This window comes from Narcine bancroftii, chromosome 12 (genome assembly GCF_036971445.1).
Source record: "Narcine bancroftii isolate sNarBan1 chromosome 12, sNarBan1.hap1, whole genome shotgun sequence".
NCBI classification, from domain to species: domain Eukaryota; kingdom Metazoa; phylum Chordata; class Chondrichthyes; order Torpediniformes; family Narcinidae; genus Narcine; species Narcine bancroftii.
The window spans coordinates 96,858,472-96,875,876 of NC_091480.1; the positions used below are offsets into that span (position 1 = coordinate 96,858,472).

Consider the following 17,405-nt stretch of genomic DNA (forward strand, 5'->3'; position numbering starts at 1 on the left):
ATCAATGAACACCTTTTACGGTTTTGCCCACTGCAGGCTAGAAATGGACAAAACACAAGTTTATCCTAAATTCAGCTATTTGGCCCATGTATCAACAAGGTGATGAGGGTAGTCAGCTTGCAATTACATTCAGTGAATATACAATTGCCCTTGAGTTGCCACAGCACATTGCAGATAGAATCCAGAACTCAGCAGTGGGAAGCCAAATTCTGCACAAATTCTATATCGGTAGTTGGCCAAAAATATTAAATGTCTGAAGGCAACACAAGCAGGTTCCTCAAGCTTTACCTCAATAAAATCCAATTGAAAGCGACATGTGCATCAGATGTCAAATGGCAATGAAATTGTGTTGTTGTTGCATTTGCATCCCAGCATTTTAAACAAATTTCACACATTTGGTGGGGGGGGGGGGGGGGGCAGGAAAGAGTGAGAGAAAAAGCACTTTGAAAGAGAATTATGAAGTGTATACTTCCAAGTGCATCTAATAAAGCCTCAAATTTGCATAATTATGATTCACATATCATGTTATACATCTCTCATACAATTAATGTTTCTTGACATTACTATAAGGAGCAGAGTTCACTCACTCTCAGAATAACAGCTGCTCATGCCATACCTCATTCAGAAGTCTTACCACCACACAACCTCCTCCCTCACCAACAAGTCGAGTGAAGTTCAAATTACTTTCTTTCCAGATTTAGAGATCACTTTGCCAAACTTGGAATTCATTTAGGACCTGCTAAGTATATTAGCATCTGTTTTAAGGCGATGGAAATTGTGACATTCTGCTATTTTTTTTTAATGGTGAATACTCTAAACCAATCATCTGCAATATTCTACATCACTGCGACTTCACGATATGCGGAGTCAATTATTTTCCCATCTGTTCAGAACCAACCGAACAAGTGCAGGACATCTTTCCACTTACTGTTATCTTAAGATCCCACCAGATGGGCAGTTAACAAATTCTAGCCTCAGTTATTTAGGAGGATTTAATTCTCAAAAACAACAGATCACTGCATCAGCAACTTCCCCAAAATGGAAAAGACTTTTGGAAGATGTCCTCTCTCCAGTTTCCTTTGTTCTGTGCAATGTTCTCTCACTAAATTGGGACTGCATCAAAATAATGCTCATTTCTAGTTTAACTCTAATGGCGATCACAGAACAGGTCCATTAATATTCACTTAATATCCTAGGTTCAGTACAGTCTAGGACCTTCATGATGGAATGCCCTAACTTTTCAGGGGTGCAGAAAGTTGGCAATAGATCACCCATGATCTTATTTAATAACTGTTCCAGCAGATAGAAGCCAAATGACCCTGGGTTTCTATTTTAAGTTCTTATGAATCTTCAGCCCCATCCAAATTAAATTTGATTTCAAAGATTTTAATTTTAACAACAAATCACATTATATGGAATCTTTTTACTATGAAATGTACAAATATAGTTATTAGTTAAAAAAAACATTTGCCCTCTCCAATAAATTCACTGTTTAAAACAACATGATAATGTCAAGGCCGAAGAGCTCCTGCCTACGTAGAAATGGAAGTCTAAGCCCATTTCATTGACTATCACTGGAAAGCAAAGCACCACATGTATTCAGAAGCTGACATGGTCCCAGGATTAGAAATCAGTATTTTAGTTGCCACAAGAATCGCCTTAATATTGGAGATAATTGCTGGCAATTTGCCAAAGAGTTGATTTAACTTTATTAATTGTTTTAAAATATTCATGCAATCCTATGAAATGCCACTTAAAATCTCCAACAAATCTATCAAGACAGTAACCAAGAGTAATGCTTTCAAAGATATGGCTAAATTAACATATTAAAATAATTTACCACACAAAACCTGACTCTTAATTTGGAAGAAAAATATTGTTTGGCAAGCATCTGTACTCTTGGCTGCATTGCAGATGTAAAGTAGATGTTTTTCCACTTTATTTCTCTTGTAGAGATCAATTATTAAGTGAAAAGCATACCTCCAAAGCCTGGCGCAGAAATGTCCTTTTTTCAGATTTCGCCCACTCGATGCATTCTAAACACAATTCAACCTGTGAGAGCCATGATAGCCAAGGCAAAGGAAAAATAAGTTAAATAATTTTTTTTAGTTTATTTTTGATTTTCCAAAGACATACAAATTCAATAAACATATTACATTCTCTTTCCACGTAATATGATTTACAGAGTCCTTATTTCCCCTTCTTCAAACCCTTCCCTATCCCTTAAATTATACAAATACCAAAATATAAAATTACAAACATACAAAAAACCACATAAATACTAACAAAGACAACAATCCTCCTCAAAGCTAGAGGACCTCAGATGAGAAAAAAAAACAGATTGGGGCAAAAACTCATCGTCTGCTCCACTTTCCCCATTTCATACTCTTAATCCTTTACCTGCTGGGATGGATTGTTTCTTTTTCTTATGGGGGGGGGGTGGGGTGAATTACATCTGTGCACCTATGTGCCTCAGATACAGTTGACACACTTCAATGTCATATCTCTTTCATAAATTGTAGATGATTTTCTCCAGGAGAATGCAACACTGTATTTCCATATTCCATCGTGCTGGGAGTTGGACTTCCATGTAACCGCTATACACTTCCTGGCTACTGACGTTCACAAACTGAATTTGGTGTTTGGACAGTCTAAACTGAATTCCCCAATGTCCCCTAGAAGATACAACTCCGGATCCTGTGGAAAATCCACAAAGTTAAATAATCCTTGACAGAAAGATAGCCTATAACAGCCACTTCAGCCAAAGGAAAAATGTGCAAATTATTTTTTGATGTGATAACATTTTACAAAAGAAAACACAAGAATATCTGTCAATATCACAATTTAATCAACAAATACACCTTTTGCTGGACCAGATGCCTCAAAGCACTTCAGAGCCAAATTTCAGGAAGGATGGCAGCCAATTTGCTCACAGCAAGGTCTCATAAACAGCAATAAAATTGATGGTCTGTTTCACTGATGTTAGATGAGGGATTATGACCAGCTGGAATGACAGAATGTCCCTGCCGCCAACTGCACTCCTATCTATGCAAGTCCAAGACGCAGTAAGATTCATTAATTAGAGCTTATGCTATGTCAGTGTCCAACAAATTTTGGTCATGTCATTAATCCTATTTAGGCCTCTAGCAAATTTTAATGAATCAGAACTGTGCTTTAAGTGGAAAAACTACACAAATCAGTTTTGGTTAGCGATATCCCCCCCCTTCCCCCGACCTGTTAGCTCTTACCTCTTGACCAGTTGCTGCCTCCATATCAAGAAACATGTCGAGCAGTGACCGAACCAAACGAGCAGCCTTAGCTTTACTTATTGAATTCAGGAATGGTCTGACGTACTTCAGCAGTCCCCCCAGTTCTTTGAAGATGAAAGATTTAAGACAATTAGAGCTGCATATATACAAAATGAAAATCCTGAATTCATTTGGCCGCCATGTTAGTGCCATTTTAGCCAATGTCGCATTTTCATTTATCGCTTTAAATAGACTCAAAGAAAAAAAAATCCAAGATCCTCATTTGCATTAGAACTTTGCCCAAGTTTGTGAACCTCCTTTGCTTAAATCACTTGATTACCACAGGTAATTATGATTTGGATGACAATGTAGATATTAAGAATTTGGACAAGAGCATGGTTAGTATGTTTATGGATTGACATTAAAATTGCTGGTATAGCAGACAGAATGAAGAAGGTTATCCAGCACTGGTATATGGTGTTTAATACAGGCAAGCGCTAGGAATCATTAACGCAGGCAGTCACGATTTTAGAGTTAGGAGCCAACTCACAGAAAATTACTTCAAATGACAATATTCCTTGAATTATCTAAGATCTCATACAGTAAGATTAGTTGAAATGGTATGACCTTTCTAGATTCTCAGATGCAGATTTTCTTGGAAGATACATTTTTTAGTATAATTTTTTTTGACAGTTCAGTTAAAATTATCACCAAAAAGACGAAAGAGGAAGAGAGAGGGAGAACACAATCGGAATTAAACATCTGAAGTAATGCAATAAAATAGAATTTAGCAAATCAATAAGATCATGATACAGTCTGAATGACACAGAATCATTCATTCATGGAATGTGGGTCTCATTGAGAACTACAGTCCTCTCTGTGGAACAGAAGGCTTAGCTAATTATCTCTTCCAAAATGAAGACAATGAACTATAAAAGAGTCGAGATACACTCTGAAGGAAAGTGCAACTTTTAGAGAAAACTAATTCAAATCTCAATTTGACCACACTGTCAGAAATAATTTGAGTTAGAAATCAGATCAAAATAATGACAAAATATCAGTGCTACATTATTTACCTGCTGCCTGGCCTGTCTTGGCTAGGAGCCCCCCAAGCTCCAGAATGCTCTGCTCTTTAACACGAACAGCCTCCTCATCGTCTTGCTGGATATCACGTTTCACTGACAAATTAAAAAACAGACTTTTAGATAAGTAACAATGGAAAAATCCACTAGCTCAAGCTACTGTCATTTCCATTGGTTCAGGTTTTTCTATATTCAGTTTAAATGCTTGGTTGGATCTACATTTTCAGAGAAGTTTCCTTGAAAATTTTGCAAAGCTTCGATAGGAAGTCAAACTTTTTTTTTACATTTATGAAGTATTAGCCAATATCTTTTAAAAGAGCATATCCATAAATGAATGAAACAAGCTTTGCGTGGTCCAGCATTAAATGCAACCAAGTACTCAACTGTTGAACATCCAAGAATAAATAGAACTTTCAATTATTTTTAATCTTAAACCAAGTTTTAAAAGTTTAAAAACTTAGAAACAATCATCCATTCATAGAAACCTCACAGGTAGCAGTTAGCGAAATGCTGTAATAGCGCCAGCAACTGGAACTGTGGTTCTAATCTCGCGCTGTCTGTTAATGAGTTTGTACATTCTCCGTATGGGTTTCCTCCAGGTGCTCTGGTTTCCTCCCACTGTTCAAAACGTACCAGGGCTGCAGGTCAATTGGGTGGCATGGGGTTGTGGGCCAAAAGGGCCTGTTACTGTGTCACATGTACACATTTTTAAAAAATAAATAAATAAAGATTGGTGCCTATCTTCTCAGAACTGGAAGTCTCACACCAAGGCTTCCAAGAAACTCCATGTGAGATGGTAAAACTATGGGTGACAATGATGCAGCTGGCCAAAATCCTGGGTTCAGCTCGAACCTCAGATGTTTCCTGTATGCAGTTTCCATTTTCTCCTTCTGACTGCAAACCGATCACTACAATGCAGGGGCTTGAAAAATAGGATTAGTTTAAATGGTTGTTTATTAGTGTGGACATCAGGCTGAAGGGCCAGTTTTCACACTACTATGTCTTCAGAATGCCCTTTACTGGGAGCACCAAATACCCAGCATCTCCTTAAAATCTTGTAAAGAAAACTGAATTTGTTTTCATCCTCTCCAAAATAACAAATTAAATTACTGTTGCTACGTACTATTTACAGAGCTAGACCATGTCCTAGAGATCGACTGATGTGACCAGATTTGTGTAGACTGGTCATAGGCAATAATCCAGGGTCTGAAATGGGAATGCCCTGCATACCATGAATGGTTTCACACTTACTTTACTCAATGAAGTAGAAACCTCTGATACAGACCCCAAGACAGCTAGATAGGAAGACCGATTTCAATTTTGACACATTGCTGGCAGAAACTGAGCTCAATGCTGGTGTCTGGCAAGGTGGGGAGGGGTTGGGGTGAAGGTTAAGATTGTATTCAGGAAAATCCCATTTCATGGATAAATAGGCACAGGTATTAATTTACAGATTTCTCTTTTAGCCCATCCTCAATTGACAAATCCTGTTGAATGTGTTAGTCACACAGGTACTCGTTTTGACAAGAATCAACGTACCATCAGTCACACTCCCCTTTTTCCCCAATCTTTTTTATTGGTTTTTATAATGTACAGTACAATGAAAAAAGGAATACACTTTCAATACATGCTATTTTAAGGCCACGATAGGTAAAAGAACTAGGACAACAGAATCAAAGAATCCAGGAAATAACTTGCAAAATTTCTTGAGCAGGTTACCAGAAAGAGCCATCTAAAAATTCATTACGCTCTGTGGCTTTAATTCAGCTTTTTTAAAAAAAAATCTCACCAAATATTGGTGGAATGTATGGACTAATTACACAAAGATGGTTTTGAAACATGAAACAGTAAACTATTGAAACCTTAATCAATATAGTGTAAATAATTCAACTTTTTTAGTGCTATTTGAAGGCTGAGAGAAAAACATTCAAGCTACTTTTTAAAATGTACATTTTCCATATTACACTTTTTGATGAACATGTTCTCTGCCTGTTGATCAATTGAACACAAAAAAAAACATCTATTCCTATCATTAAAAATATAAACTGCAAATGGGACCACATTCATTCTTTTTGAACTTTACCTCTATAAATATCAATAGCAAACAAATACTTCAAATCATTTAAAGATTGTAATCTGAAGTTCTCCACATTAAAAAAAAAATGGCAACACTACTGGAGCTGCTGTAGCAGCAGCATTGCCGCTGGTGCAGACCTGGGAGAGCAAGGAGCGGAGATTCAGAGCTGCTCCGCAGAGTCCTATTGCCCGGTTGTGATGCTTTAAGTCAGCCATTCACAACAAGGGCCCAACAGCCCACTGGGAGCCACAGCATAGTTAAGTAAAAAAAACAGCCTTGTTTTCTTTTCATCTGATGTAACATATATTTTGGTGTTTTTTTTAATGTAGTTGGGTAGAAGAGAAGTACAGAAAAAAACCAAAACGTGACTGATTCAGGGTTCAAACTTGGTATCTATTAAACCAAATGTCTGTGGAATGCGAGGAAAATCCAGTGAAAATTAACTCTGGTAGTTTGAATGGCATGGAAAGAAAGCTTTTCATTGTATCTCAATGACAATCATAAATCTCAATCAATTGGTGCTTAATCTTGGCCAATTTACCATCAATTTCTTTATGGTGCCAGTCATCTAATGTTCAAAGTTTACAACTACATTATAGTAGGTGACTGCAAAATTAAATTGGAAATATTACAGACTTAACAGCTGAAGAGCAGAAAATTTGAGGAAATTTTCTGCTCCAGTGGCAGCGTAAAAATGTCGAGATGGAATTTACTATATAAATTCCATTCTGTAACTTTCCACTTGGATCTCTACATATTTTTACAGTAGCTACAGTGTAAAATGACCCCAGAAACAGGCCTAATTAATGACATTCCCCCTCCAACAAACTCCATAACACAGGAAGGCTGTGTAAAAGTGCTCCTGTGTAAACGACCACATTGGGACACACCAGAGGTAAGTAGGCATAAAAAAAATTTCGGAATAAGTTTCTGTGTAAAAATGCCAATTATCTGTTCATTCAAATATTCAACAAATTATCTGAATTTTTAAATTTAGACATACAGCACGGAAACAGGCCCTTTCAACCACGAGCTCGTGCCGCCCAATTAACCAACAACACCCAGTATGTTATGAACAGTGGGAGGAAAGCAGAGCCCCTGGACAAAACTCACCAGACATGGGGAGAACATCCAAACCCCACATAGACAACACAGATTCAAACCCCAGTCCCTGGCACTGTAACAATGTTGCACTAACTGTGACAAAATTAGTTTTTTAAATCTATTTGAACTTTATTTTATAAAATAATAATTGAAGTTTTATTTCAGTATTGTCTACTATCTTTTTTAAAATCAAAAAGACAACGCTTGACACTTCATTGGAATGTACTGTAGAAAAATACTCAATTCTTGCTACATCATTTTAAAAACCATAGAAACAAACTGTTAACAAGCCCCATAATTATTCATAAAAACACAATCTAAATCCGTAACAAACTACTCGACAGCTATTCCTCCCATTTTTTTTGTTTACGGCTTCTGGTTTTAAACTTCACATCTCCCAAAGGTCTTTTCCAACCTTGTACAAATATCTTGTCAAAAATCTAGCTCATGGATTCTCAAGGTGGGGCATACATCCCAACAGTGGAGCATGGGAATATTTTAGTGGGGCGTAGGAATCTTTTGCGAAATATTTGAAAAAATGAACTTGTTATGTTGGTGTGAAAGACGCGACTTGGCAACACCGTCAGTGCAACACAATTGTGGTAACTTCCAAGTAAAATCACTTTGTTTTTTTTAATTTTCATCATGTGTTTTCGTTCTTCCGAGGTTTCTCTGTTGTTTCTCCATTTTCTCTTATTTTAACTATTGTTATCCTTGGTTAACGTTATAATTATATTTTTGTGACCTGTCTTATTATCATCCATTCAAATTATCTCATTGGAGATGAGGATTCCAAATTATCTCAACAATCATGTCTCCGTCCATACGCCTTTACTTTTTCAGTTCAGTAGTGAATGAGACCTATATCTGCATGTATCTTTGTGTACTAGCATTTTGAATGGGGGGGGGGGACCGGTCCGCCCCAGGTGCCAGCCCAAGGGGGATGCCAAAAATCAGAAAAAATAGGGACTCAAGAAAGTAAAACCCAGTTTTGATACACTCTCTGCGAGAAACAAATGTCAGAAACAGAGCAGTTTTTCTCCCCCCATTTTTTTTTTAAAAGGGTCAGTATTCTTCCTTTGATTCAATCATTACTTTTATTACAATTTTCAATTCTAAGACGTAATAAAAATATTGATTAATCAGTTTCAGGGAGCTTGCACTTGTATTAATCAATTTCAGGGAGTTCGCACTGTTGTATATTCAAAATGAGCAAATCAAGCAAGCAAAAGGTTCATCAATATTCAGTGGAGTTCTTGAAGTTTGGGTTTATACCTGCTGTACACGATGAATGTGCACCTTTTTGCCTATTATGCCAACAGACTGACAAATGAATCAATGAAAGCAGGCCGTCTTGAAGCTCATTTGAGGGTAAAACATCCAAACCATGTCAATTCGAAATTGGAATATTTTAAATCACTGAAAGAGAAGTATGAAAATAGATCAAAAATCACTTCATTATTCACTGTGCAAACTACAGCCCTGAATTGTGCCCTTGAAGCTCCCTAGGAAATTTCTCTGCTGAGAGCAAAACATGGGAAGAATCATGGTTTCTCAAAACAGTTCTGACCAATGCCATTGAGTAATAAAACTGTCTGCGTCAGAATAGACGACATGGGTCAAGATGTTGGAAAACAGCTTATTGAGAAATTGAAATCACAAAAGTTCTCAATACAATTGGATGAACCTACCGTACGGGACAGTGAGGTTCTGTTATTGGCATACGTGAGATATATTGATCAGGAAGGGTTTCAAGAAGAGATGTTGTTTTGTGAATCATTATAAACAACCATTACTACAGCAAGCTCAAAAATTTTTTCGATGAAAATGAAATACCAAAAGGAAATATTGCATCTTGTGCTGCAGATGTTGCACCTGATAGGTTAAAAAAAAACAGGATTTTTAAAATGAATGAAGGATGAAAATCCAAACATGGTGGTTATACAATGCACAACCAACAAGAAAATTTCCCCTGTTCTACCGCATACTGTGATCAAGTGTACCAACGCCATCAAAGCTAATGCCAAATGCAGTTTTGTGTCATTAAAAATGCAGAACATGTGAGATTATTAATTCACACTGAAGTAAGGTGGTTGTCAAAGGGGAAACTGCTTCAAAAGACTGATGGAACAGTTTGATCTCCTCAGCGAGTTTTTGAAGGACAAACCTGAAATGAAGCTCTTACTAACAACAGATGGCAAAGCTTCTGAGAGTTAACTCAAAAAATGACTGTCAAGTAACTAAGTAGATTGAACAAGCAACTCCAAGTAGCAAATATGATGCTCGTCGATGCAAAAACAAAGATATTTGGATTCACTTCTAGGATTATGCCAAATTAATATTTCTGCAAGAAATTTCAGTCAATTCTATTGGTTGAAATAAGTGTGAGGTAACTAACGTCAATGTTGACCATTTGAAAATGTTGTTCACCGACTTCAATGATAAATTGTGTGATTTAAAGGCAATGGATTTTCCCTCTTGGTTAACTCAGCCATTCTGGTGGACTTATCTGAAGTTCCAGTGCAATACCAAGAGGAGTTATCTGAGTTGCAACATGATGAATCTGTGAAAACTCTGTTCAAAGTGAAAAGAACCATGACGTGGCCGTCTAACTCAACTACTTTAGAAAGGGAACTATTGTTACATTTTTCCATAGCCTTATTAGAATGTGCCTATCTACAAACTAAGAGAAACCAACTGGAAATTACAAAACGTGGAGATTTAAGGTTGAAACTAACAAAATTAATCACTCAAATAAAAAATCTGCAGCCAGCATCAGGGGCAAGATTCCCACTGAAGTGACAACAATTATTGAATGTATGTTTGAGATGGTTGATGTATTGTAGTAGTTGAATACGAAATATGTGTTCCAGTGTATTCCTGACCTTAATTGCAATGAAATACACTTGCAGTAAATTATTTATTTAAAACTTATTTTGAATATATAACCTTTTTCCACTAAAGGTGGGGCGCATGTTTTTTTGAAAAATTAAAGGGGGGGCCTAGGTAAAGGTTGAGAACCACTGATCTAACTAATCAGAAAAATCTTGTACTATTAACATCTCTAAATGCCCATTTAAGACTGCTTAAAAAATTAACAGAAAGCCTTAAGAAACTAGAAGTGCTTAGTGTAGTAGGAAAAGTTTAAAGAGCAAGAAGAATGTAGTATAACAGTTATCAAAATCTACATTTAACTATTGGTGAAAGGTGCCCTCAAGTCATGAAGTAATAATCTGCACATTGGGTTCAATCAAGATGAATCGACTCCAGAGCCAATCAGTCTTTATCCAAAAATGATTGTACCATTGAATTCCAATTGAACAAGGGTGCCCGTCCTGGGCTTTACTTTAGCTAAACTTTGAAACATGGTTCCATGGAGACTGGTAAATTTATGCTGATGGAAATAGGGTAATACGCTTTGTTGGTTAAGTCATATGCAACATAGAACTAGTTGTAGCTGCTCAAACAAGTCATGTTAAGCACTCGCCACTATTCCCAACAGTTTTACAGCCTATCTTTATCTTCCTACCATCAGGTTGGATTGGAGGCATTTAACAGGTGATTGCTCAATGCAACTTACATTTGTAACTTCTGAGAATGAAGTAACCAAGCCTTTATAGCAAGATCTCAACCAGATTCAGCTTTGACTGGCAAGGGACTGTGCAGAAGGCAAACAACACAAAGAAAACCTAACAGTCCATTGTTATCATTCACCAGTTTAGCCATCACTAAACTGGTTCCATGCAGTTTTCTGCAATGAATGTCAAAACCCGACTACTGAAAGCATTTCCCATCATTTATAAATCAGTAATATGATGGAACATATTCCCATTTACTAAGAGCAGTAAAATTATATTAACTCTCATAAAACTCAACATTATGCAGAACAATAAATCTACTTTCAGTGGTGTCTAGCCAAAAGACAGTGGCATTTCCCTGCCTAGCAATATTTATCTACAAAAGCAAGGAAACAGATGCATGGGATACCAATACTTCCAAGATGTGCTCTGACTTGGAAATTCAACTGCTATTCTTTCACTTAGCCATGGGTCACAACCCTGGGTCTCCATATCAAACAAGACTGCTGGAATTTCTCCACCATACGAGAAGCAGTTCAAAACAGCAGCCCTCTGTCACTATCTCGTGCAATTAGTGGTGGGCAAAAAGAACTGGTCTTGCCAATGTAATACTTTTTATTTCAACAGTGTATTCAGCTATTACCTTGGGAAAATCATGTAAACTGATAATAAATGTCAAGCACTTTTTGGTTAGAGTGAAAAATCACAGACCTTCACTTATTTTATTCATAGTGAACAAAAAAACATTTAAAAAGATTTTAAGTGAAAGAAACCTAAAGTTCCACAAATCCTGAAAGAGTGGCAAAGAAACAGGTGTAATATTTCTGTTGATGGAATTGCTAACACAAGTTTCACAAAAAAAAATTCAAATTAAATTGCACAAGTCAAAATCGAAGTAACTACAGATATACACAAAACTGCTTCTTAAATTAAAATAATGCCACGTGGAACGTTTCTTGCAAAAAAAAACCACTTCTTGAAACTTTTACATTAAATCCAACATTAGCTTTTTCTGTTCAACTATTATTAAATCCAATAAATTCAAAACAATCAAGAAATTGTATGGAATTCATGACCATCTTTTCACTCCCTTATGGTCGTAATAGGTCAAGCTATGCATCAACACCTTTTTTTGGCAACATTCAAAAATATAAGCCCTAGTTTGATTCCATTGCATTAAAAGGAACAATTTAATTTTTCACAATCTAGAAACATGCTGTTATGGAATGGATTAATAAAATTATGATAAAATCTATCTTAAGATTGAGGGGTTTAGTTGTTAGATCACATTTCACAACAATTATCTCAAGTGCCATGCTGGGATAGACTTCATGTGTCCAATTGGCTTTGCTGAGACACTGGGAGAGTACTTGTGAGTTTTACAAGTAGGTGGTAATGGATCAGCATGTTTGTACAATGCCCAGGCTCAACAACTGAAAATCTTTTGCTACTAAGACTGGTGCCAGAGTTTAAATTGCTGGTTGAAGGTTGCTGTTCCAAGAGGGGTCATGTGGTTTTGCAAACATAAAACATTCATTCTTTCGGAGACAGAGAGACTGAGAGATTCAGCAGCAGGTGTTGAAGACTGCAAATTTGCAGACCTGTTGCAAGACCCCATTTCAAGATGGATTTTGAGTTCTGAGTTCAGCCTATTACAAATCTCTGTAGTCAATTGCAGAGGCTGTGTGCTGGTTAATGTGTTTCTCCTGAAATAGGAGAAAAAGAATCATTGGTCACCTGGAAGTTATCTTTTGGAAAAACCCAAGAAGGGACAAGTTTCTTCACCAAGACACTCAAGTAGCTGATTGAAGGAGATCAGTTTGTGTCTGTCCAACAAACAACGAATATCTCTCTGAAACCAACAAAGACCTTCCTGATCGATAAATAACGTTAAAGCACCAGAACCTGGTGAAGATGATAAATGTTTAATCCTGTGCAAAGTATGGACGATGGGCTGATACCAGTGAACTTGGAGAAGTGAAAAGTAAATGAGTGGACAGTGAAAAAAGAACTTTCCTGAACACATTAACATGCGCTTAGAATTAGAAGGGGGTTGTTAGGTTAAATTAATAGTAATAAGTTAAATATTGATCTTATTATTATGTATTAAGAAAATAAAACCATTTTTATTTAAGTAGTTAATGCCTTGGTGAATTTCTGTTGCTACTGGTTTTTGAGTCCTTTGGCTCGTAACAATACCCACGAATAAAATCATAATGGCAAAGAGGATAAATGCACCAAAATGATAGCAAGCAAAAAGACCACAATTTACACCCAAAGCTAAGATTTCACTTTGAGTCTGAACAGTCAAGTTGATTCACCTCAAATATTCTGGGGAAATCCTAAATGCTGTGTCAGATATCTATGAAAACATGGTGCTATAGTCAACTTGAGGATTGAGATCATCTTAAATCTTGTAAATGAAAACTCTCCACTTAAAGTTCGTCTTGGCTATCAACCTCCAGAAAGCACATTCTTGTAAAATCCAGTGCTTTTAGAAATATAGAAGGATAATGGAAGGAATATCTTCCATTAATTTGTCTTTTGTCTGTTCTGGAATGTTTAAGTGTTGATTTCTGATACATTTCAGGAGAATGATTTAATGAAGTGACAAAGGTCTATGTTAATGCCACCTTGATGGCGAGTACCTAGTTGCAAAAAAATCTATACTTTTGCAGAAGATATTATATCCAAGAACACTTCAATGAATTTCACACACCAATGAGTAAACTACGATACCTACGTCTTTCAAACTACTAGTAACCATCAGAAGCAAATCACACAGGTAATGAAGTTTAAATAAGCGCATTTTCCTTTCTGAAAATTGCTACATAATATTTAAATTCATACTGATGTCCAAACATTTACAAATAAATTGTTGAATTATTTGGGTCAGGAAAGATGGCTAAAAAGAAGATTCAATTTTATTAACCTAGCCCTGTATAATTATGTAGTAAATCTTATTAAAGACTGACAAATGTACTCTGAAATCAGTAAATTAGAACTAATACTTATTCTTTCCAACAATAACTTGATATAGCAATAAATGAACAACATCTTTGGCTCAGCCTTCATCACACTAAGAGAGTACCAAGGGCGATGAAAGGTTCTTCATGGTATCGGAGGTTCAAATCTGGAGCTTGGGTTGACAATGGTTTGGACTGGACTCTATGTTGGCTGCAGAAATGCTGGAGGCGAATCCACGGATACTCGGTGACTCTGTGGGAGGGGGAAGCGCCATCTTCTCTTTATCTGACTTTAAGAGGAGCTTCGGCAATTTCTGCTGATGGCGAATCTGTCTGCCTTTTAGCAGACAAAAGCAATTTCATTTAAATACAGGGGCTTGATCTTTTTTCCAAAATCCTTCGGACCAGACACTTATCGGATTTTGGAATTTTTCAGACAACAGAATAATATTAAAACGGCACTACTTTTAAGTATTGCAGGGATGGGTCACCGCAGCGTTGGATTGGGGGGGAAAATAAATGAAGTGAGATAAAGATAGACCGCTCTTCCACTGCTCACCCACCTGAGTCGCGCCGCCACTCTTTCCCCGCTCACCTGCCCGAGCAGCAGCGTCGCCCCTCTCCCCCGCCCCTCTCTCCACTGCCCCGCCCCTCTCCCCTCCCTGCTGCCCCGCCCCTCTCCCCGCTCGCCCTCTCCGTGCTGCCGCCCCTCTCCCCGCTCGCCCTCTCCGTGCTGCCGCCCTCTCCGTGCTGCCGCCCTCTCCGTGCTGCCGCCCTCTCCGTGCTGCCGCCCTCTCCGTGCTGCCGCCCTCTCCGTGCTGCCGCCCTCTCCGTGCTGCCGCCCTCTCCGTGCTGCCGCCCTCTCCGTGCTGCCGCCCTCTCCGTGCTGCCGCCCTCTCCGTGCTGCCGCCCTCTCCGTGCTGCCGCCCTCTCCGTGCTGCCGCCCTCTCCGTGCTGCCGCCCTCTCCGTGCTGCCGCCCTCTCCGTGCTGCCGCCCTCTCCGTGCTGCCGCCCTCTCCGTGCTGCCGCCCTCTCCGTGCTGCCGCCCTCTCCGTGCTGCCGCCCTCTCCGTGCTGCCGCCCTCTCCGTGCTGCCGCCCTCTCCGTGCTGCCGCCCTCTCCGTGCTGCCGCCCTCTCCGTGCTGCCGCCCTCTCCGTGCTGCCGCCCTCTCCGTGCTGCCGCCCTCTCCGTGCTGCCGCCCTCTCCGTGCTGCCGCCCTCTCCGTGCTGCCGCCCTCTCCGTGCTGCCGCCCTCTCCGTGCTGCCGCCCTCTCCGTGCTGCCGCCCTCTCCGTGCTGCCGCCCTCTCCGTGCTGCCGCCCTCTCCGTGCTGCCGCCCTCTCCGTGCTGCCGCCCTCTCCGTGCTGCCGCCCTCTCCGTGCTGCCGCCCTCTCCGTGCTGCCGCCCTCTCCGTGCTGCCGCCCTCTCCGTGCTGCCGCCCTCTCCGTGCTGCCGCCCTCTCCGTGCTGCCGCCCTCTCCGTGCTGCCGCCCTCTCCGTGCTGCCGCCCTCTCCCCGCTGCCGCCCTCTCCCCGCTGCCGCCCTCTCCCCGCTCCCGCCCTCTCCCCGCTCCCGCCCTCTCCCCGCTCCCGCCCTCTCCCCGCTCCCGCCCTCTCCCCGCTCCCGCCCTCTCCCCGCTCCCGCCCTCTCCCCGCTCCCGCCCTCTCCCCGCTCCCGCCCTCTCCCCGCTCCCGCCCTCTCCCCGCTCCCGCCCTCTCCCCGCTCCCGCCCTCTCCCCGCTCCCGCCCTCTCCCCGCTCCCGCCCTCTCCCCGCTCCCGCCCTCTCCCCGCTCCCGCCCTCTCCCCGCTCCCGCCCTCTCCCCGCTCCCGCCCTCTCCCCGCTCCCGCCCTCTCCCCGCTCCCGCCCTCTCCCCGCTCCCGCCCTCTCCCCGCTCCCGCCCTCTCCCCGCTCCCGCCCTCTCCCCGCTCCCGCCCTCTCCCCGCTCCCGCCCTCTCCGTGCTGCCGCCCTCTCCCCGCTGCCGCCCTCTCCCCGCTCCCGCCCTCTCCCCGCTCCCGCCCTCTCCCCGCTCCCGCCCTCTCCCCGCTCCCGCCCTCTCCCCGCTCCCGCCCTCTCCCCGCTCCCGCCCTCTCCCCGCTCCCGCCCTCTCCCCGCTCCCGCCCTCTCCCCGCTCCCGCCCTCTCCCCGCTCCCGCCCTCTCCCCGCTCCCGCCCTCTCCCCGCTCCCGCCCTCTCCCCGCTCCCGCCCTCTCCCCGCTCCCGCCCTCTCCCCGCTCCCGCCCTCTCCCCGCTCCCGCCCTCTCCCCGCTCCCGCCCTCTCCCCGCTCCCGCCCTCTCCCCGCTCCCGCCCTCTCCCCGCTCCCGCCCTCTCCCCGCTCCCGCCCTCTCCCCGCTCCCGCCCTCTCCCCGCTCCCGCCCTCTCCCCGCTCCCGCCCTCTCCCCGCTCCCGCCCTCTCCCCGCTCCCGCCCTCTCCCCGCTCCCGCCCTCTCCCCGCTCCCGCCCTCTCCCCGCTCGCCCTCTCCCCGCTCGCCCTCTCCCCGCTCGCCCTCTCCCCGCTCGCCCTCTCCCCGCTCGCCCTCTCCCCGCTCGCCCTCTCCGTGCTGCCGCTCTCTCCCTGCTCGCCCTCTCCGTGCTGCCGCTCTCTCCCTGCTCGCCCTCTCCGTGCTGCCGCTCTCTCCCTGCTCGCCCTCTCCGTGCTGCCGCTCTCTCCCGGCTCGCCCTCTCCGTGCTGCCGCTCTCTCCCGGCTCGCCCTCTCCGTGCTGCCGCTCTCTCCCGGCTCGCCCTCTCCGTGCTGCCGCTCTCTCCCTGCTCGCCCTCTCCGTGCTGCCGCTCTCTCCCTGTTCGCCCTCTCCGTGCTGCCGCTCTCTCCGCAGGGTTGGTGAAATTCTGCTGGAGGACAATCCCTGTATTTTTAAGTTAAACATACAGTAAAACTTCAAACTTAAATTGGGTCAAACTAAGCTAAAAACCTGAAAATATACTGTACATGCATTAAAAAAATGTTCGGTTTTCAGAATTTTAGATAAAAAATTACGTACCTATATTACACTATTTATTACATGGCAATGAGTCTTGAATCTAAAAGTTAATTAATTTTATGGATTACTTTTGCTGTACACCGAAACACTTTACTGTTGTTAAAAATCCATATCAGCAACATTTGGTTTACTCCTGCTTTATTTCTTGCTCTTTTGTTACTGTGGAGGATTTCTCACTCCTTCACTCAACAATCGAGTCCAATGCCTTCTTCATATCATTGCAAAACAAGAACATTCATTTTAATACTTCTTAGTTTTAACATGAAACAGCATCAAGACCATATATTTTTTAATTTAAAAGATTGCCTAGATGCAGAAGTCTAAACATACAAATCAATACACACATCCACGAGA

The 17,405-nt window shown here is 42.0% G+C and overlaps 1 protein-coding gene across 1 annotated transcript in view; it reads right to left on the reverse strand.

The window, feature by feature from the left end:
• The window catches only part of LOC138746714 (26S proteasome non-ATPase regulatory subunit 11), a 60,505-nt gene that overhangs the window by 26,217 nt on the left and 16,883 nt on the right, over nucleotides 1-17,405 (reverse strand). Inside the window, exons 2-4 of the mRNA XM_069905039.1 lie at nucleotides 4,325-4,426; nucleotides 3,249-3,373; nucleotides 1,981-2,052 (exon numbers count right to left, since the gene is read on the reverse strand). Coding sequence (XP_069761140.1) covers nucleotides 1,981-2,052; nucleotides 3,249-3,373; nucleotides 4,325-4,426 — 299 coding nt within the window. The remainder of the gene's footprint in view (nucleotides 1-1,980; nucleotides 2,053-3,248; nucleotides 3,374-4,324; nucleotides 4,427-17,405) is intronic.